The sequence below is a fragment of the Papaver somniferum genome, unplaced genomic scaffold, assembly GCF_003573695.1.
Source record: "Papaver somniferum cultivar HN1 unplaced genomic scaffold, ASM357369v1 unplaced-scaffold_150, whole genome shotgun sequence".
NCBI classification, from domain to species: Eukaryota; Viridiplantae; Streptophyta; class Magnoliopsida; order Ranunculales; family Papaveraceae; genus Papaver; species Papaver somniferum.
Window position 1 is genome coordinate 359,609 of NW_020624377.1, and position 22,892 is coordinate 382,500.

Genomic DNA, 22,892 nt, shown 5'->3' on the forward strand with positions numbered 1-22,892 from the left:
TTAGGATGCTCTCCATTTGAAGAAGGTGGACTAGGCCTCAGAAGATTAGAAGTTCTAAACAAGGCTCTGCTCATGAAGTTGTTTTGGAAAATTTTAACTGGGGATGATGAAATGGCAAGATACTTTCAAGCAAAATATCAAAATAAAAAAGGTGAATGGATTTAGTATTATAAGAAATCTTCAATATGGCCTGGACTGAAGTGGGCTGCAAATGATGTCTATCAGCATACCAGATGGCTAGTGGGGATGGCAAAAATATTTCAGTATGGAAGGATAAATGGATAAAGGACAAGGCTTTAATTGATCTATTCCCTGACAATCCATTTTTGAACTCTTTCCCATATATGAAAGTATCTGATTTATTGTTAGATGGAGAATGGGTAATTCCAGCTGAAATGCTTGAGATGATTGAAACTAGAGAATTCCCTGTGGCAGATTATCAACAAGATACAAGAATCTGGAGTGGCACTCTAACTGGTGAATTCTCAGTAGCTTTAGCAGTGGAAAACATAAGAAGAAAATATCCAAAACTCAAATGGACTAACCAGGTATGGAATTCTTCAATACATCCTGCCATATCTAGTAATGTGTGGAAGTTAGTGAGAAATATTTATTCAACAGATGATAATATGAAAAGAAGGAAATTCAGCATGGCTTCAAGATGTCCCTTCTGCAAAAATTGTGAGGAAGATTTAGAACGCATCCTTTGGACTTGTAACTACAGTGAACTTATCTGGAAGTGGTTGGGTGATATGTTCTGTTTTAAGAATCCAAAATCTTTTGATGATATCTTTAACTTTGCAAAGACTAAAAGCCATGATGTGAAGGAAATCTGGAGAACTGCAGCTTTTATCACTGCAAAAGAACTTTGGTTCCTGAGAAATTAATGTTTCTATGAAGATGCAAGTTTCTTTGGAGAAAACCTCAAGATGAGAATATTGAAGTTTACTTCTGAATGTGATGTTAGAATGAAAGCTTTTATGTGGAGTTCAACATATGATCTTCAGATACTTAAGAAATTTGGATTAAAATGTAAAAGATCAAAAGTTCCAAGAGTTCAAGAAATATTTTTCCATCTACCAAGCAACAACCAGATTCTTCTATGTTGTGATGGTGCTTCAAAAGGTAATCCAGGAGTTTATGGATATGGATTCATAGGTAGAAATGAAGTTGGAGAGTGCATTGTTGCTCAGGCTGGTGGATTGGGGATAGCAACAAACTTTTATGCAGAAGTGATGGAAGTCTTATGTGCAGGAGAGTGGCCTATAAGAAATGATCACCTGGAAGTTATTTTTAGATCAGATTCAAAATCAGTCATTACAGCCTTCATGACAGGTCAGATTCCTTGGTTTGCAATCACAAGATGGTGGATAATATGTCAGAAGTTGTTATCTGTGAGTTTTATTCACAGCTTCAGAGAAATAAATTTCTTTGCAGACTAATTAGGAAAAAAGAGAGCATCATTGTCAAGGGGAGAAATCATCTATTTTACTCACAGACCTCCCTTCTTACAGAGCATTGAAACTGAAGATCATCCTTACTATAGATTCAACTAGAATATCTTCTTTAGTGTCATAAAAAGTTGAAATTCTTGTAATTCTGGTTTTGTTTTTGAATATTGATTTGGATATTTTTTGTAATTCGTTTTGTTATTAATAAAATATATTGTTTAGCAAAAAAAAAAAAAACAAGTACGTATGAGTAGTAATTGGCATGTGAAGGATCCCACATGAATGATCAATTAGAATAAGGATTCAGATCGGCGGGATATTAATTCCATCTGACTCTCGAATTGAACGGAAAATATTAAGCATCCGAGGACGGGGGCGGAGCCAAGGTAACCTTGGCTCTAGCCCCCCCTAAAATTTCAAAAATCCATATTTAGTACTTAGTTTTCTTCAGTTTTTAGGTTTAGTCCTCTAGTTTTTAGGATTTAGCCCCCTAGTGTTTAATAATTTAATCCACCAAGTTTATCAAAAAAAAATCGGAAAATGGGTCATTTGTCCAAATATTTTTAAAAGATGGTTCAAATGGACGAGTAAAAAGTATTATGGGTGAAATGAACACCAAAAAAAATAGCAAGGATGAAACTTGATTCATCCTGGCTTAAACTTAAAAAATAGCAAGGATGAAACTGGATGCATCCTGATGTAAATTAAAAATAAGAAAAAGTATTTGAAAATGGGTAGGATGAAACTGTTTACATCCCGGCTATTTTTACATTTTTGTCCATTTAAACAGTATCAAAATCTAAATGTACTTTTCACCCAGGAATTGTTGATTTTGGTCTTTTTAACCAATTATGTGAAATTTTTTTAGCCCGTTTTAAACTTAAAAGCTGGCTCCGCCACTATCCGAGGATATTCCCCGTAACTATTGATGTCGGCTTTATTCCTCGGTGTTACAAGTGGTATACAATTCCCAGCTGTATCACATTCGGTATGTTTTCTACTGCCAACAGAATAATGATGTCCGTTGTCAGGATACGTCACAAGATCGTTAGCGAAATGGCAATACAGTCGGTAGCAACTCTAATTATTTGGGGATCTTCTCGTCAATCTGGAGAGTCCTATTTGGGGCACGTCTTTACTGAGTGCGCGAATTAGTTTTGAGAGTAGTGTTACTAGTGTAACAAGGACCGGGATTCTAAGCATGCAAGATAACCATATGTTACTGAACCAATTTTAATATGGAGTCCATTCTCCATAGTTTTGGGCATAAACCCACATGTTAATACAGGTGACACCTCATTACCAATGATGAACGCATCATGTAAAACAACTACAAATTGTTTTCCCTTTTTTTATTTTATTTTTATTTTTTAAAGAAGAGTTTAAAACCTCTCGATTTCCTTGAATTTTTTTTTTTTTTGAAGCATATAACAAGTCCACATATATCAAAAATGAAAAATATAATAAAATACAAATATATTCTCTCGGAATAACATTTCAAACTCGTCCGTTGATTTAATCTTGGGAGTTGGGGGATAAAGAAAATATTCAAGCACTCATGGCGATGAGCCTATCCGTTAATGAGTACATATAGTGGGACTAAAAAAGTTAAAGAGGATGAAAGTTTCTCGTTAAAAATTGCAGTCAAAAGGTTCAAGGTCGTATCCGCATGCAACAAAAGAACTTCTTTTTTGTCTTTTTCTTTTGCCGTAGATTGATGTCATTTGACAGCATGTGCAGATGGACTCGCATGATTGCATCATCTTTTCGAGCGGGATAATATAAACAACAACCGAAGAGTTTAAATTTATGTACCCTCTAAAACGGAGGTGTACATTCCGTCTGTTATTACCGGTCGAAATTCCTTTATTTTTGTAGTATAATAATAGGAAAAACAAAGAGGAAAGATTTCTATTCATTAGGGTTCGACATATTACATAGATATAGTTATCCTTTATATATATGGATAGAGAAATGGTTAGGCTTCCAGTTGGGCCACACACTCATGGGACGTAGGCCCGACAACACTCCCCTTGTGTGGTCCAATAGAACTCCACGTATAGTGCTTCGAATGTAGGTATCTAAATGTCGTCCTCTTCTTGATGACTTGTACCGAAATCAATCGCCTCATTGAAATTTTGACAAGGAAACATACTTTACATGTAGTTCATCACATGAAATACGATTTTCAAAGATCGACGAGTCTAAGTTAATTGCCTCATTAAAACTTCGTCAAGAAAAAAAAGAGGGACAAAACCTTAACTAGAGAAAAAGAGTACAATATTAAGCAAACATAGAACATAGTTGGACTCGAATATGTTGCCTCATTAAAACCTTGACAAGGGAACCCGGTGGGACAAAACCTTGACGAAGGGGAAAGAGTACAACGTGACAGATGCAAGTAAAGGTGATCCATTGCAGATGATCACTTTGCTTCGTTGAAGTTGATTAGTTGCTTCACAACTTCTAGGCAGGAAACCCTTGTGGAAAAGACAATAGCCTTAGTTGGGAAGTTAATTCCCGGTGTTTGTTGTTGTCTCATTAAAAACCTTGCCGAGAAACAAAACCCTGTGGGAAAAAATAACCTTGGTGAAGGAAAAGATTCCAACACACCATTAGATGCTCCCCCTAATGTCAGAAAATTTTCATTAGTCTAATGCAGTCAAACGGAGTTTATCACACTGTACCTTGGTGACTTGAAAGCTTATAAAACCATGTTGTTGATTCTGGAAGTTACGTTGCTTAACAGACTATCGCGTTTCATTTCTTTGATTCAGATATTTTCAGTAATATCAACGCGATCTTTATGTCTTCAACGTTCAACATACTTTATGTTATACTGTTGTCTCGCCAAAAACCTTGTCGAATAACAAAACCCTTTGGGAAAAACTATTCTCGATCGAAGGGAAAAAGAGTACAACACAACTTCGATTTCAAAGTAAAATATGTCGACATCATATCCTTGGATCCTTCCCCTGATGTCGGCATGTCCCCCTAATTACTTTCAGAGTTGTTCCAGACAGTTCCTTTTAGTCATATATTTTTCGAAACTGAATATTGGTAAGACTTAGAAAATAGTCTACCATATCTCCCCCTGATTACTTTCAGAGTTGTTCCAGACAGTTCCTTTTAGTCATATATTTTTCGAAACTGAATATTGGTAAGACTTAGAAAATAGTCTATCATGTCTCCCCCTGATTACTTTCATAGTTGTTCCAGACAGTTCCTTTTAGTCATATATTTTTTGAAACTGAATATTGGTAAGACTTAGAAAATAGTCTACCATATCTCCCCCTGATTACTTTTGTTGGAGAAGAGATTATTGTTTCTTCATAATCAACAAATTTTCGATTGCACTTTCACCAGCATTCCATTTTATATCTTTGCAGGGATAAAACAAATTTATGTCAATGGTTACTTTTAAGTACATGATTACATTCACTTTATCATTCCAATGACGTTGCGTTGGCGCAGAGCTATATCTAGCTAACAAGTTCCCTGAGGATGTAAAATTTAATCGAGTAGATTATTATATTAAGTACAACAATACGTCTATTATACATAGATATGGGAATTTCATATCCAAACACATCTTCGTCATATTCCTTTGTACGAAATTGTTACTTACTTACATTTGAACCTCGACTAATCGTGGGAGTGCTCTCAGGATGCATGTCTTTGTTAAATTTCCTGAGAACTTAAGACATATGCAAACTGGTGGAATAATATACCACAAGCTCAGTATTTGGTCGAGCTTTCCCCAGACTTTTCATCTCAAATTCGGATTTCAAATAGCTTTTAAGGTCTCATATTACATCAAGAGTACCCATTACATCTTTACCATCGACATAGATAGCCACAATTCCAAATCAGGAACTTTCTTGTGAATACGCAAGGAAAAATAACTTACTTGTCTATCCCCTCCAAATCAAATAGCCACTTAGACGGGTAGGCCAAATATGCTATTTATTTGAGATTAATCAAAATAAAGCATGGTTCAATCTCATTGTGCTCTGCTTCTGGAGCAACTATTTGTGGATGATATCATCATTGTGCACGCATGATCCTTCCATTGACTCATGTGCATTCTCATAATCCGTCAGGATTTCATTGTTCTCTAGAATCATTTAAAACTTTGGAGCGTCCTCCAGTATTTATTCATGGACATAGTCAGAGACAATCAAATGAGATGATTTCATTAATGATACAAATTAGGTTGTGCCTTACTCATCTACTTCCTTTCTAGGTGAGCATTGGTCGAACCTGGTGGTCTCTCCATCTTCCTTTATGGAGCCACGACCTGAACTACACTTCCACCAAGTGCAGTTGCAACACCTTAGTCTATGGTTTACCCCATACTGAGAATTTCTAACCTTGCAGGAATATTTGCAGCTGTTATGTGTGAACTTGTCACTTTAGCGACATCAGTGTACATTCTGATAATCGATTATTCTTTGTCACTTTACATTTACATTTGTGGAGTATAAGAATCAATCAATATGAGACACAGTGGGAACACACCACGACAATTCATGTCGTTCCCTTAGAAAATACATTTTCTTATCTCCCCCTAACGACGGGAAGACTGTCTCATTAGTTTCCCTAAAATATATTTCCTTCCAAATATATTAGAGACTATAAAATACGCAATCAATTACATTCTCATCATTTTTATGTTCCACATGATATCCATTTGCACGGATTACTTGGGAATTTAACAAGGTGTGCTTATCTCTTGGTACATCTAGAGATTTTGCGAGGTCTTTGTTCTATCTTGAAAAAATGAGCAGTGTTGCGCTCGATAAGATAGTCAATTGTCCAGGACAAGTTTTTGTTGCCATTAAAGTGGATGTGAAAATTGGTTGCTACTATGATACACACATTACATTTTATATACCAATACCTATGATCAGGTGCATTTCCAACTCTTTCATTTATGATGGGAGCTACAATTACATTTTAGTTGATCCCATACTCGGTTGATACTTGTGTATTGGTGTTATTACTACCAAAGACAAAAGTACATCTTTGTCTCATGATACTTATGTCCCTTTTCACATGATTTATATGAGTCGGTACGTATAACCCTCATTATTTCGAGGTTCTTTCCATTTTTAATTTTTGCTACTTTTATCTTAATTTGAGAAATTTCTTTATCTCAATAGGCCAAGAGAATCTCACTACACATGTCAACCACTTACTTTAGGTTGAATATATAACTAAAGATATTTTTATTGTTGTCATACTTCAACATGTACTGGTTCGTTAGTATCATGGATGAAATAAATAAATGGAAATTTTCTGACTCATATAATCTTTTGTGAGTTCTTCCACAAAAATTGGAATACATGTGATTTTATTTGGACGCATCTTTTGAAACGACCGACTCTTTAATAGTCAAGAAAGCGGATTACATCCCACTGAACATTCAAATTTGGGCAGAAAATATCAAGTACACAATAATGGTGCTCAAGTACTTTTAAGCCCCAAATAAATATATTTGAATCGAGTTGGTACAACCAATTGAATAAAAGATAAACATCATTCAACCATAGCCAATATCATTTCAAATGAACAAAATAACAATAAAACCCAAATTCTTAATGGTCGAGATCAGCAATCATAATTTAAATTGACTGTCTACATAATACATGCTTATCTTAAGGAAAAAAAAAACAGAACTAGACATGTTCTAAAAATAGGTGAATAAGCCTAACAAATATTCAATGTAAAAATCCGCGTTAGTTACATACCTCATATTTTGGTTCCATCTAAACATACACAGAACCGGAGCCCATACGGACATGCAGGACCAACCACCAAAATGGAACAAGATAGGCTCGGGTCCGGTTGGAACAAATCGGACAAAGCTTGATCGAAATAGTTCAGAATCAGATAGATTGATCTGGGACGGGATTTTTTATTCCAGATTTCCTTTTTCCTCGAAACGGGATCGCCAGCGGGCAGATTCTCTCACGCGGTCAGAATAGTACATACACAATCAAATCAATCAATGATCATAATCATATCCCGAATAATGCTTAGCCAACCAACCGCTAAAAATGATATGATATTCATAACCCACTATAGAAATTACGGACGTTACAAAAATTCGCAAGAAAGAATCAACGCAAAAGAAATTGTAACCGTAAATATGCAAACGCATGTGATGACGAATCATAAACACATGTGGTACTGGTACTGGTAGTGATAGGTGAGTAGCTAATTAATTTCTAGGCAATCCCTAGTAATATAATCATATACAGGCAGCAGTACAAAATGTATTATATAGACTTTTGATGGTTAATCAATCAATTATATACAAATTACAAAAAAAATGCATAAAATAACTCCCGAAACATACAAAATCAAGAGCCCATGGATGCGTAGGGCCGTGGGCATCAAATGAAGTTTACATTAAAGATCTAATTGATAAAAAAAAAATAAAAAAAAATCAAAGCATGGAAGTCAAAACAAAAAGGGGCATATGACAGAACAATCATCGGACGCACAGACAATCAAATATGATGGAGATCTCACATAAAGAAAATTAGGGATTCGTTGAATTATACCTAATCTTGAGATATCTTCCATGATTGACACGATCGAGGCGAAACTCATTACAATCCAGGCTCCAATGATCCAATCGTATTCCACTTGATTGAGAAGAATATATCCAACTAAAAATTAATTCAACGGCTTATCTCTTGCTTCCCATGAGCACAGATGATCAAGAAAAAAAAATGGTTGCTCGGTTAGGGGATCGTGATTGAAAACGTTTTGTAGTACAATAATAGGCAAAACAAAGTGGCAGAAAAGGAGAAAGATTTCTATTCACTAGGGTTCAGAGGATCGTGACTGATAACGTTTTGTAGTACAATAATAGGAAAAACAAAGAGGCAGAGAAGGAGAAAGATTTCTATTCATTAGGGTTCGACATATTACATAGATATAGTATCCTTTATATACATCGATAGAGAAACAGTTAGGCTTCTAGTTGGGCCACACACTCATGGGGCGTAGGCCCTACAACATTTGGCAGTTTTATTTTATTTTCTATTACTTTTTACCGAAAATTTCATTAAATAAGTTAAATCTCTCGGCTCTGGATCCCATGTCCCCTCCTTCTACGTGCCTTTGTGTCCCACCAATTAAATTTTGTCATGTGGACTTTTTCTTTCCCTTAATTTGCCCGGCTAAATCGGGGCCTATACCACTTAATTGGGGCCTATGAATTTTTTCATCCACCCCATAAAGAATGATAAGGGGTGTCTAAGTTTGATGAAACTACCATTTTACGAAACCTCTATCAAATATTAATACTACTAATTTGTCCCTGTCAAATCCTAATCATAAAATTAAAAACTAAAATCATAAAATTTAAAAACTAAAATCAAAATAAAAATCATAAAACTAAAATCATAAAATTAAAAACTAAAATCAAAATCAAATTCATTTCCATCTCCACTTCAACTGATTCTTCTTCTTTTCTTCTCAACCTAATCCTATAAAGTAGGTTTTAGTAACATAAAATTGCTCAAAGATTGAAAATTTTGAAATCAAATTTTTCCTGGTTTATCAGAATCGGTTAACGTTAATGTATATGTGATCCGATTGCAAATAGAAATGGTTTATGTTCATGCCCACAAAGACCGATTGTCCTTGATTTGTTTTCTGGTTCGAGAAATTTGAACCAGAATAGGATTACATTAGCACTTATAAAAACCGATTGTTGATGTATAATGTTAGAATCAGATTTTATATGTATGTCGAGTAAACCGATTGTTGTTCTCAATTTTTCTGTATATCTTTTTTTTTGTTAGAATCGGATTACATGAGCATTCTTATAAACCGATTCATGTTGTGCAATGTCAGGAACCGGTTTTTACATATGTATCGTGTAAACCAGTTAACCCATTTTTTTTCAGTTAATACTCGATCATAAAATGAGTATGAAATCATACTCGATTTCATTTCGATTACAAATGAAAATAGTTCTGTACTTGAACTGAAAACGAGTATAACTTTATACTCGAATTGAAAACGAGTAAAACTTCTTAAACGATCTGAAATCGAGTATGAAGTCACGAGTATGAAGTCATACTCATTCTTAACTCGGGTATAAAAATGAATTTTAATTTTATTTGATGTTTAACAACACATAATCTATATATTAAAATAAAAAAATTACCCACAATCGGTTTATGTTCATGTCCATATAAACCGATTTTCGATAATCGGTTGATTTTCATATCCATATAAACTGATTCTGGGTAGAAGCAAGTTTCAAAAATCTCTGTATGTTTTTGAGGTTACAATCGGTTTATACCAATGACAATATAAACCGATTCTGAGTTGGTGTTCTTCAAAAAAAAATTAGATTTTTTCATATTCAGATGATTCATTAACACAAGTTAATTTCACATCTAACACGAAATTTTATCACTAATCATCTAAATTAACACTAATTAATCAGGGATAAATTTTCCATTAAAAAATAATTGGTTAAGGGGTTTTCCATTTTACTTCACAATGTCTCTCTTTTATCACGTAGTGATAGTCCCAAATTAATTCCTATAGGCCCCAATTTAGCCAGGTTAATTTGAGTATCTCATTTACTGCCAGAGTTAAAGTAAAGAATAATAACACATATGCTATTACCTTTTTTTTTTTAATCTCCGAACCAAAATCAATAAGATTTTAATTTATGTTTACCCTAAATTTAACACCTCTCCATTTTGTGCGAGCCTATCTATCCGTACCAGCTATCTCTACCAGTATGCGATTTATCTGATTTTATTTGTCATTTCTACGAGGTCAATAATAATTGTGTTGTGCAATGGGATTCATCATTGAAAAGTGGAAGGTTAATGAGATGGATTTATACAGTGCGGTCTTGATGCAAGGAAACTATCATAGATTGAAAAGACTTCATTCGCTAGCATCAATTGGGACACAATGTTGCCTCCACAATGCTATTTCAACTCGATCAGGAAAATCTACGCAGAAGGGGAACGGACGGAGTTTGCTAGCATGTGATCAATGGGACTTGAATCACTTGTTTATCTGAAACTTCACAAACATCTTGCTTATATTCCGAGAACAAAATGTCGCAGGACAACTGAGCAAGAGGCAAGAGAATAGAAATATAGGAAAGTTATATATTCAACAAAATGCAGATAAAAATCTATTCTTTTTTCACACAAGTGTTTGAATGTAAAATTTACATTAAACTTCAATTTTGTGAGGTGTGATTCTACATTTCCCAAATTTCTTTTATAACTAACACCTTGAGATTACAGGGAGAATACTCCTCACAGTCTTAATAAACACTCAAGTGTCGATCCAGCAATTTTTTGAAATGTTTTGGAGTTAAACTCCCACGATGGGGTGAGTTTCGAGATGATTTTATTTGGTGACAATATGTAACTTTAAGATCGTATCTTAGGGTTTCGAGAAGATCACATGGTAACAATATCTATGTTTTTATTTACTTTTACTTATCTCTAACAGTAAATTAGATAATCACATTAAGGAAGAAAAAATGGCCACACGTTAAGGTCTAATTGGTGGGACACGAGGGTATATGAGAGCAGGGGACATGGGATCCGGAGCCAAATATCTGTTGATAAAATCTCTTTCGAAAATCCATCTCTACGAATGTTAGATTTTTAAGTGCCTCCAAATATTTAAGAAAAGTCACAACTTTTCCCTTTTATCTCTCTTGACCCTTTTTTCATTCTTTATTAAACCCTAGCGTCTCCATCCTTTGCCATCCTTGACTGCTCAGATTTGGTCCCATGACTACAAGGTATGTCCCCTCTTTACAATTTTCTGGATTGAAGAAGATGTCTCGCTTTTTCAATTTCTCTCTTCAAATATATCCTCAACCTCATTACCTCATCATCTATATAATTAGTGACATCTTGTTTTAACTTACATCAATCAAAACCAAACAACAAACACCAAGATTTCGATCTAATAAAATCTCCATTAGAAACTTTCCTATACACCCATTTCATACATAATTCATTTCTCACACCCATCCCTTGCATCTCTAGCACCCATGTCATACATCCCTTTCACCCATCTCTCATTTTCTTTTCAGTTCTAAATCAACAAAGGTGTTGATTGCTGAAGAACAAATTGTTTCCATTTTCGATTCTTCATTGTGTCGGTTTTCTGTTGATTTTCAAATTTCAACATCCCTTTTACCTATCTCTCATTTTCTTTTCAGTTCTTAACCAATGGTTTTGGTTTCTGAAGATTAAAATGTTTCCATTTTCACTTTTTCTTGTTGCTGGATTCTGTTGATTTTCAGATTTCAAGGTTACAATACCAATTCAGATCAATAGATTTCAGGGCTTCAAAATCAAGTGAGATTTTTGCTAAGGTTCCTGATGCAGGCTTTTGTTATTGATGTTTTTTAAATTAAGGTTATCTGTTTTTACTGTAAATGGGTCATTCCCTTTCGATATCTCTAGTATCTGATTATTTGTAATGGGTTTTGGCCTTTGATGAGGATTTATCTATTGGGCTCTATTTTCTTACAATTTGTAAGATATTATTGCGGTCCTCTTGGTTCATCTCCTTCATCCTTACTCTTTATTTGAAAGTTTAAGTTTTATGTATGTGTGAAATTTTTTGTTGAGTCTTGTTGTAATCAATTTTTATTTCTTCAACATCACCTCTATTTCACGATCAAAGAAAACAAAATTAGATCTTTAAAGAAACTCAATATTTCTTTAGTCAGCAAAAGAAAACTACTAACAAAATCTCATCACCAGTACCAAAATATCATCTCCGTATTTTTCTATGGACGATCATGGTGATTCATGAGCTAATTTGATTCTTGGGTTTTACTCTAGTTTAGTTGCCACTAACAATTAATAATCAATTACAAGATAATATGTAAGATTAATCGAACTATAAAAACCATACAATCACATATCAATATTACTCTATAAAACAGTAGGTTTTTTGAATAGACAATAAGCTAAGTTTCTTCCTTTCCACTATTATACGAAATGATTTAAATTTTGAGTATCAAGAGATTTATTTCTTAACCTTTCACAAAATCTAATATGCTACTGAATGGTATGATCACAAGTGGCAGTAGACGGGAAACAAAACAACTACCAATAAAATCTTAATCAACCAAGAATGAAAATCACCTGACCCAGTTTGTAATCACATTGGTGCTACCTTTATGGAGATAAAACCAACCAGCAGTAGCGAAAGACTTATGTTGTTGTGGGTGCAACTTGTATCAGCGCTGATTTTTTTTTAACTCCTCCAATTGTGTTTTTTTTTTTTAAAAAAATTATTGAATGGAGTAGTGGAAGATGGTATGGAGAAAAAAAATACGAGGTGGAAGAGTGGTCTCAGATCGAAAGATCCGATACCATATGTTAGGATCCGACACCGAACTAAAGGGATCCTTATAATAAAGATAGATAAATTGATCGTTTGATTAACGATCAACAACCTAAATCCTTTGAATTAGGGATTAGACACCAACTAAGTAAAGCTTTATAATATTGATTGTATTGTGTACTGAACTAGTATGGATTACGGTAATCAATCAGAATTGTAAACGGAAAATATTGAAGAACTCTGTCGTAGCATCCTTAACTCACTTCATTCATCATACATGCCCACAATGGTGTTTCTCTTACAATATAAATGCAACAGAAAAGAAATCAACCCTAATTGGAATTAACGAGTCCTAGCCTACCACGTGTCACTCATCTACTGTTCACTTACTTAAGCTAACTACACCCAATGATTTATAAGGGCAGACACTGAGTCAAGGCAAGCATGTATTAGGTACATGACAAATACCCTTCCCATCGCCAAATCCTTGCCCTCAAGGATTAAATTTTGGAAAGTGGTGGCGAATGTAAGAAGTATATTCCCATGTTGCATCTTCAGGGTTGGCATTGGTCCAATGGATGAGAAGTTGCGGCACAGTGATTCCATTTCGAACAATTGATCTGGAGGCAAGAGCTGTGGCAGGAATGACGAACACTTGACCTTTACTGTTGATAATGGGAAGGCGAGGTGCTGGGGTATGCTTGGCTCCTATCTGTTTCTTTAGCTGAGATACATGGAAGACAGGGTGGATATTGGCTTCTGCAGGTAACTGTAATCTGTAGGCTACACTGCCAATTCTCCGTAAGACATGAAATGGGCCATAATATTTAGCTGCCAATTTCAAATTTCTCCTCAAAACCACAGATGCATGCCTGTAAGGTTGTAGTTTTAGGTAAACCATATCCCCCACTAAAAAACTTATCCAAATTTTGTGTCTGTCAGCATATAGCCTCATTCTTTCCTGATACTTGTGGAGGGAATCTTTTAGTAGCTTCAAAATAACATCTATTTGCTTCAAGTAGTCTTCAACAGAAGCAACATAGATTGTAGTGGTGGAAGGTAAGGACAAGTGGGGAGAATTATAACCATAAAGAGCAGTGAAGGGACTTACTTTCAGGATGGAGTGTTAGTTGGTGTTATACCACCATTCAGCCAGAGGTAACCATTGGTGTCATTTCTTTGGTTGATGTCCACACATGCATCTGAGATAGATCTCCAGGCAAGAATTAACTCTTTCAGTTTGGCCATCAGTCTGTGGATGATAGGTTGTGCTGAGGTTCAGTTGTGTTCCCATGGCTTTGAATAAATCTTGCCAAAAGTGGCTAGTAAACACTTTGTCTCTGTCAAACACAATTGAAGTAGGAAGACCGTGGAGCTTGAAGACATGAGAGATAAATTCTCTATCCACAGAAGAAGTTGTATAGGGATGATGCAACCCAATGAAGTGTGCATACTTGGTTAATCTGTCCACCACTAAAATGCCAGATTTACCTTCACTCATTAGCAGACCCACTACAAAATCCATAGAGATGTGCTGCCAGGCATGATCAGGAATGGGTATGAGCTGCAACAAACCAGCTGGAAAGGTGTGTTCATGTTTATTTCTTTGACAAATGTCACAGGTAGAGACATGCATTAGGACATATTTCTTCATTGTCGGCCAGAAGAAGGTGCCTTTGGCTCTCATATATGTGGCTTGGATACCAGAATGGCCACCAACAACAGATGAATGTATGGATACCAAAATTATGTATTAACTGCAGAGTTGGAGCCAATGTAAAGTATGTATTTGAACCTGAGAATGCCCTCAATGTAAGAGTAATGAAGGAGTGTAGCAGGGGAGAGAGCAAGTTGTGCAATGATGGTCTGCATTTTTTGATCACCAGAATAGATGTCAATGATTTTTTGGGCCCAAGCTGGTTGAGACACAAAGATGGTGCGAAAAGAACCATCAGCAAGAGATCTTCTTGAGAGGGAATCAACAACTTTATTATCAGATCTCTTTGTGTATCTAATTTCATAATCAAAGCCCATAAGCTTCATCAAAGATTTTTGTTGTAAGGTGGTGTTGATTTTTTGTTCAAGAAAATACTTTATACTTTAGTGGTCAGTCTGTATAATGAAATGATTCCCTTGTAGGTATTGTCTCCACTTTGTAACAGTTTGGGAAATAGATAGTAGCTCCTTCTCATAAGTAGATAAGGCAACTGCTCTTGGCCCAAGGGGTTTGCTGTAGAAATCGAAAGAGGTTTACCTGCCTGCATGAGGACAACCCCAATACCAGTATCACCAGCATCAGTTTTCAACACAAATTGTTTGGTGAAGTTTGGTAGAGCTAAGACAGGAGTTGTAGACATTGCAGCCCTGAGTTGGTGAAATGCTGCAGTAGCTGATGGAGACCACCGGAATGCATTTTTCTTTAGGATATTTGTGAGGGGCCTGTTGATTAAGCCATAGTCCTTGACAAACTTTCTATAGTAGCCTGTGAGGCCCAAATCCCCTGAGTTCTTTGAGGGTTGTTGGAAGGGGCCAAATGACCATTGCAGATATCTTCTCAGGGTCAGCTTTAACTCCTTCAGCAGTAATAATGTGGCCCAAATAGTCTAGCTCGGATTGGCCAAAGCAACACTTAGAGAAATTGAAAAAATCTTGTTCTCATTCATTAGTGTCTGAAAGGTAACAGGGGCATTGGTAAGTCCAAAGGGAGTCACTTTGAATTCAAAGTGACCATGATGAGTTCTAAAAGCTGTCTTGTAGATGTCAGCAGAGGTGACTCTGATCTGATAATACTCATCCTTTAGATCAATCTTATAGAAGAATTTCTTTCCATGTAGCGCATCAAGCAGCTCCTCTACGATTGGAATGGGAAATTTATCTTTAATTGTGATGTTATTAAGCTTTCTATAGTCAACATAGTACTCCAGGTGTTGTCCTTCTTCTTCACTAGAAGTATAGGAGCTGCAAAAGGACTATGACTGGCTTGTATAATGCTTGATTGAAGCATCTCCTGAACCAATTGTTCCACCACTAACTTTTGAATATCGGGACATTTATATGGTCTCAAGTTAATTGGTTCTGAGTTTGGTTTGAGGGGAATTGAATGGTCCAAACTCCTCTGTGGGGGAAGAGTTTTGGGTTCATAGAAAACATCTGAATAATGTGTGAGTATCTTTGAAATTTGAGGTGGAGGATTGGGTGGAGCAGTGGATGTGGAGATGGTGAAAATTTGGCCAAGAAGACCATCAGTGTGTTTCTTAAAGAACCTCTTAACTACATGACCACTCATCATGCTTAATGAGGATTTGTTGTGATATCCAGTTAATTTAATCTACTTTCCATTGTGCTTGAAGGAGATGTTGAGCTTGGAGAAGTTGAAAACTACATCACCCAATTGCCTGAGCCAGTCAGCCCCCAAAACTAAATCACAACCACCTAAAGGTAATAACCTCAAACTGCCAGAAAATTTGTAAGCATCCATTGTCCAAGATAAATTTGGACAAAGCCCATCACCATTTCCCACAATGACTAACATGCTAGCAGTATGCTCAATGGAACAGTTTAGAGACTTGGCCTCCTCACTATCAATCAAAACTATGGGTGTTACCATTATCTATAAGAACTGAGATATCTTTTTTCTTAATAAACCCAGAAATTCTAATAGTTTCACCAGAATTATTACCTGTTAAGGCATGAAGGGATATTTCCATGTCAATGTCTATTGGTTAGTCCTCCTCAGCAGTATGAATCTCTTCTTCTGATTCCAATGAAAGCTCCTCAACCTCAGTTCCCACTATCAAACAAAGATATTTCTTCTTGCAGACATGACCCCTTTTGTATACTTCATCACAATTGTAACACAACCCTTGTTCCTTCCTAGCTTGCACCTGTTCAGTTGTCAGTCTTTTAATGGGAAGTGATAAGGGTGATTTGAGTAATAAAGAAGAATTATAGGGAGATGGTTTGGGAGGAGGGTGTGGTAAGGTGGTTGTTTGAGGAGAAAAATGTTTAGTGGTGGAAAAAGAAGTAGTGAAGGGTTTTAGAATAGGCTTGGCAGATTTGTGTCGGAGAGAAAGAGTTTTCTCCTGCATTTTGTCTAAGGAAAAAGCATGTAAAAGATTTTTGGGACCAAACATAAGCACATGTTGTCTTATATTCCTCCTTTAACCCTCCTACAAAACTTTGAATGAAGTAATCCTCTGGGAAGTCTGGGTGTTTACTCAACAAAGCCTTTCAAATTTTCAATTTCTTCAAAATATGCATCCACTGTTGTTAACTGAGCTAACTTATTAAACAAACCCACTATATTTTCATGTGCAGGGTTTTCAAATTGCCGACAAACATTCTCAACTAGTTCTGGCCAAGAGATATGATGTTTATTTAAAAGGAAATTCTCAAACCATTTACATGCCTTGCCATCAAGGTGTATGGACGCCATTATAACTTTGTTAAACTCAGCTAAATCTTGCATATGAAAGTAATATTCACATTTAAGAATCCATCTCTTGGGTTTGTCACCATCAAAACGTGGAAAATCCATTCTCAGTGGACGATTATGAAAATCACGGCCTCCTGGGTAAGATTGGATGCGAGGTACACTAGCGTCATGAGAAAAACCATGTTGATTTCCCAGAGCTCCACTGTTTTCACCAGATTCAAAACTTTTGATTGAATAAAAAATTTCCAACTGAGATTGCATTGTATTTTATAAAATTAGCATCTGAGATTCAAAATTAGCTTGCATCGAATCGAGTTGAAGTTGAATTTTATCGATTTGAGCTTGTTGACGATTAAATGCAACAGAAAAGAAATCAACCCTAATCGGAATTGACGAGTCCCAGCCTACCACGTGTCACTCATCCACTGTTCACTTACATAAGCTAACTACACCCACTGATTTATAAGGGTGGACACTGAGTCAAGGCAAACATGTATTAGTTACGTGACATATTAATTCCATAATAAACCCTAAAAAAACTATAAATATATAGAGAACATGACTTGAGTCCTAAGAAAATACTAAATAGGAGACATATAATTATTTCTAAAATAACCAGATTTTCCTAATTGGTGTTGGTATTCCAATATTAACCATAATTCTAATTCATATAAATACAAATCATTATTGTTTTCAGCTAAAAACCAAAAACCAAAAACCTAAACCCTAATCAAATTGTTTTTAAATTTTTTTTGTCCAGCAATCACCGATCCAACAAAGGTAAGATAAATCTAAGGTTGTCAATGCGTACCCATTATCCGCACCCGGAACCGGAACCGGACCCTGTAGAAACCGGTCCAGTTCTAGGTCCTAAAGTTGGACCCATTAACATCTAAGGAACCGACGGGTAACTACCCGATTAGACCCGAATCTTAACAGTCCAAACGGGTAATACCCGCTGGGTACCCGCAGGTAATGGGTACCCGATTATTTTAACTTTAATTCACCTTTTTAGAAAATTCATAAGTTTTTTTGTTAGTTTTGGCTTAGATTTTTTTTCATTTTCATTTTTTTCTTACATTTAATCTTTATTTAATACATTAATGAAGAAACAATAAGAAATTTTTGTAATATCTTTTTTTTCAGATTCAAGCAAAAAAGAGAAAGATATTGAGTTTTTGATTTTTTTTTTTTTTTTTTTTATAGTTTGCTTCATACCAATGGGTACCCGGAACCGACGGGTACCCGAAATTTTTAACGGGTCCAGTTATGGGTCCACAAATTTAGGAACCGGACCCGAAATCGCTAGGTACCGGACATGATTTTTATAAGTAGGGTCCGGGTCCAGTGATACCCGATTTTTATTCATTGATGTACATATTTAAAACTCATTTCTGAAAATCAAATTCCTGATTTCTATCCAAAATTGATTTCTTTAGATCTATTGAATCCACCGATTATATGTTATGTTCTACGTTCCAAGAAGAGCATGCAGTAGAATCGATTTACATATAAGATGATTAGCATCCACCAATTTCGGGAAGAAATCAAAATTCGTAAAGACATAACCAGAATCGGTTTGTAAGTACTTGAACATAAACCGATTATGGATACTATTTCTTTTTTATTTTTAATTTTGCGCTCTTACAATCGGTTCTCATATACCCGGCTGTCATTTGAGATTCCCATATTAGAACCAAAATACGTATGTATGTCTTATCCACCGATTCCTGGGGTTTCATTCTTCTGTGTATTTTTTTTTGGACAAAATCGGATTACATATATTGTCTTGTGCAACAATTGTCTAACTAGATTTTTTTTTATTGAACTTTTTTCGTAGATATGGATTTCATCCATTTGAAGTTTAACAACTGAGAAATCTAAGTAAGTGATGTCAAGAGGGAGCTAGAGAAAATCCTTGTTGAAAAAGCGGGGGTCTAACAACACCACCCAAAATTTCGCTTAGCAATCTGTATGGACAAACTCCAATATACTTTTTATGAGAATCAACTAGACAGTTAGACTCCATCAGTAAAAAGATATATCAAAGAGTTTATATCTCAATCTCTTGATTTGATCTTTACTCAAGCAAATGAAAATCTGCGAGTCTTTATCAAAGAGAGATAACTTGGACGGTACCAAAGACCAATGTCCAAGGATCAATCAATATCAATCAACAACCAAAGGTCGGATTTCCAATTGATGATCTTTAACGCACAACCTGTATTATTTCAATCATATAAAAAAATATAATGCGGAAAAGAAATAACACAGACACCAGAAGTTTTGTTAACGAGGAAACCGCAAATGCAGAAAAACCCCGGGACCTAGTCCAGATTGAATACACACTGTATTAAGCCGCTACAGACACTAGCCTAGTCTAAGCTAACTTCGGACTGGACTATAGTTGAACCCCAATCAGTCTCCACTGATCCAAGGTACAGTTGTACTCCCTACGCCTCTGATCCTAGTAGGACAATGCACACTTGATTCCCTTAGCTGATCTCACCCACAACTAAGAGTGGCTGTAACCCAAAATCGCAGACTTGATAATAAACAAATCTGTCTCACACAGAAAAGTCTATCAAAGGATAAATCTGTCTCCCACAGAAGAACCCTAGGTTTTTGTTCCATCTTATGATATGAAATCAAGGTGAACATGAACCAATTGATAATCCGGTATTATATTCCCGACGAACAACCTAGATTAATCAGTCACCCCACAACAATCTTACTTGTATAAACAAGAGGACGTCGAGGAATCAGAAATAGTGAGACGAAGATGTTTGTGACTTCTTTATCTTGCCTATCGGAGAATTCTCACGATCTCAATCCAATCAATAAGATTGTACTCGTACGATAGAAGATGCAAGATCAGATCACACAACTACGATAAAAGTAGTATCGGCCTGGCTTCACAATACCAATGAAGTCTTTATGTCGTTAACCTAGTTTTAGAGAAGAAAACCAAAGGTTAAAGGATAATCGACTCTAGAGAGCGCACTAGTATCACACAGATGTGTGGGGATTAGTTTTGCACAATGCTAGATGTCTCCTTTATATAATCTTCAAATCAGAGTTTTGCCTTAGGTACAAAGCAATCAATATTCACCGTTAGATGAAAACCTGATTTAGATTCAAGCTAATATTTCTCAACCGTTAGATCGAAAACTTAGCTTGTCACACACACTTGAGATACACGATTACTGGGTTTGTGAAAACCGTTCCCAAACGTGTACGTGTATGTTGGTTCAACATAGTAACCCAAAAGGTTAACCATATGAGAATTTCATATTAACCTTGTTATTCTTCACCATAACTAGTTCAATTGACTCAAATGAACTAGTTAGAGAGTTGTTCAATTGCTATGAGATCTTATGTAACTACACAAGACACAATTGAAACAAAGATGATTCGATTCGGTTGAACCAGCTCATGAACTTTATAGCCACGGTTTGCATACTGCATTCCTTAGTAATTTAAGTTTCATGTTCAGAGCACATCTTTAGATCATAACTGATAGACGCATTTATGTGTCTAATTTATCTCAATTATATATATTGTTAGTGCTCGATATTGTACTTATTTGGATATTTTATTTATTTGTAGGTGTTTTTAGAAGAATAAAGTTTTGCGGCGAAATTGGCTGAAAATGCGGCGTTTGGACCTCCGTTGATAGAGTACCGGAAGCGCCCCAGAAGTGTACCGGAAGTACCCCAGAAATACCCCGGAGGAACCCCGAAAAAAGTGCGGAAAATGCCCCAGAGGACACTTGCTATACGGACCCTTGATTTTGGATAAGGGGTAACCTAATTACTAAGGGGTGACCCATTTCCAGGCATCTGCTAAAGGGAGACCAGCCACAGATAAGAGGAGGTCAACTTCTCAAATTCAAAAGAAAATTTTGGCGGGAAAATTTTCTTTCACCAGACAGATTTAGGGTTGGATTTTCGGATGAGTTTTAATGAGATTCAATCACTGATTCTCATGGGCTGGACGTGATATGGATATACAATTCTAGTATGGATGATTTCATGGGCTTAATTGGGCTAGAATGGCCGGGAGAAGTGAATCAAAGTTCAACAGGATACGTACTCTTTCGGTTTATTTTCAAAGATTTTGTGAAGAATTTTGGGAGAGTTTTACGCTGGATAAAGATGTACCTAGTCTTGTTCAAGTCTTAAGAGAATTTTGGAGCGTAATAACTGGCCATAGGACGCGTACAAAGCAACAGAAAAGAGATTATTCTCTCAACTGCTCGAGAAGAAAAAAAAGAGAAATACTCTCGGATTTAGTCGAGATTTATGGATCTGTTAGGCTATATAAGTGTTGGTTTACATCAAAGAAAGGTTAGAAACCCGGAGGAGAGAATTAGGAGAGAGTTCAGAGCCGAAACGAAGAACAGAAATCATACCTGCTGCTGCTGCTGCTGCTCGAGGAGGAAGACGAAGAAGGAAGAACGGACTCGCAGAGTCAGTCGTTTTTCCACAGTGCTTACAGCGAAATCAAACTGTCGTTTATCTACAGCATATCATTATTATCGTATATAAACAGCATCATCTGTTTTGTAACAGCGACGCTGTAACACTTCTACAGCGTTGCGAATTTCTGTTTCATCTTATTTCTTCAATAAAAACACCTATTCAGCCATGAGTGATTATTTTGTGTGTGTTTTTACCATGAAGAGCTAAACCCATTAGCCAAGGCGACGGAGGAAGCCATTGTTCCACATTAATTGGTATAATTCTAATTTTATTATTTATTTGCAATATTATTATTTGATTATTTGCATGGGATTGAATTGAAATATTAGTTCTTATTGAATAGTTGTGAATTAATTTGATGAAGCATGCTGGGTTTTAAATACTTTTGATGTTTTATACTCTTTGATTACAACTATTACTTCAAGAATATACTTGAGGCAAATATTAGAATTATTTTTAAAGATAAAATTGCATGAATATTATTTACAGTTTACTATTTATTTGGTCAATGGTGGAATCCTAGTCTTGGTATTTTTCTCCAAAACTTTGAATTATTTTATTTAGTTGCCTGTTTAATTTAAATCTATAAAAATTGTTTTCTTCACAAGTCTGAAAAGACCCAGTTTTTACCACTATCTCTACAACCATTTGAAAATACATTAATAACCCACTCAAGTTCGCAAACAAGTTCGCGGACTTAAGGCAACCGACAAAGTTTTCCAAACTCAACAGAAAATCTCGGCAAAGAGACTTCCGCCAGTTCGCGGACTAAACACGCAAACGAGTTTTTGGAAATCCCAACAGAAATTCTCGGTAAGAGAACTTCCGTCAGTTCACGGACTGAGTTCGCAAATTGAGTTCGTGGACTTGGCAAAGCCAATTCCTCCGGTTTCTCTCAATCAACAAAGTTCGCAGACTTCGGATTAAGGAATAGGACTTATGCACATATGTGTTACCACACAATGCTCATATCCATCATTGGTTATATTGACCTAAACTCTCATTCCGACCATTGAAACATTCTTAGAGGACGTTATATAGTTGTTACACTATTTCTCGTCAAAGCGATTTTCAAAGTGATTGAAACATTATGAATTTCGTCACTAGGTGAAGATAAACCCGATCAAAGCGAAACGCTTTACCAAC

At 35.8% G+C, this 22,892-nt stretch overlaps 1 protein-coding gene across 1 annotated transcript; it reads left to right on the forward strand.

The window, feature by feature from the left end:
* The first annotated feature begins 233 nt into the window (after positions 1-233).
* LOC113335867 lies at positions 234-887 on the forward strand. The gene has a single exon (XM_026581892.1). It carries the CDS (start codon positions 234-236, stop codon positions 885-887), a length of 654 nt encoding a protein of 217 aa, XP_026437677.1.
* Positions 888-22,892: the final 22,005 nt, after the last annotated feature.

Excerpts from the sequence above, each read along its gene's own strand:
- LOC113335867 (XM_026581892.1), top strand. The coding sequence starts at position 234 with ATGGCTAGTGGGGATGGCAAAAATATTTCAGTATGGAAGGATAAATGG.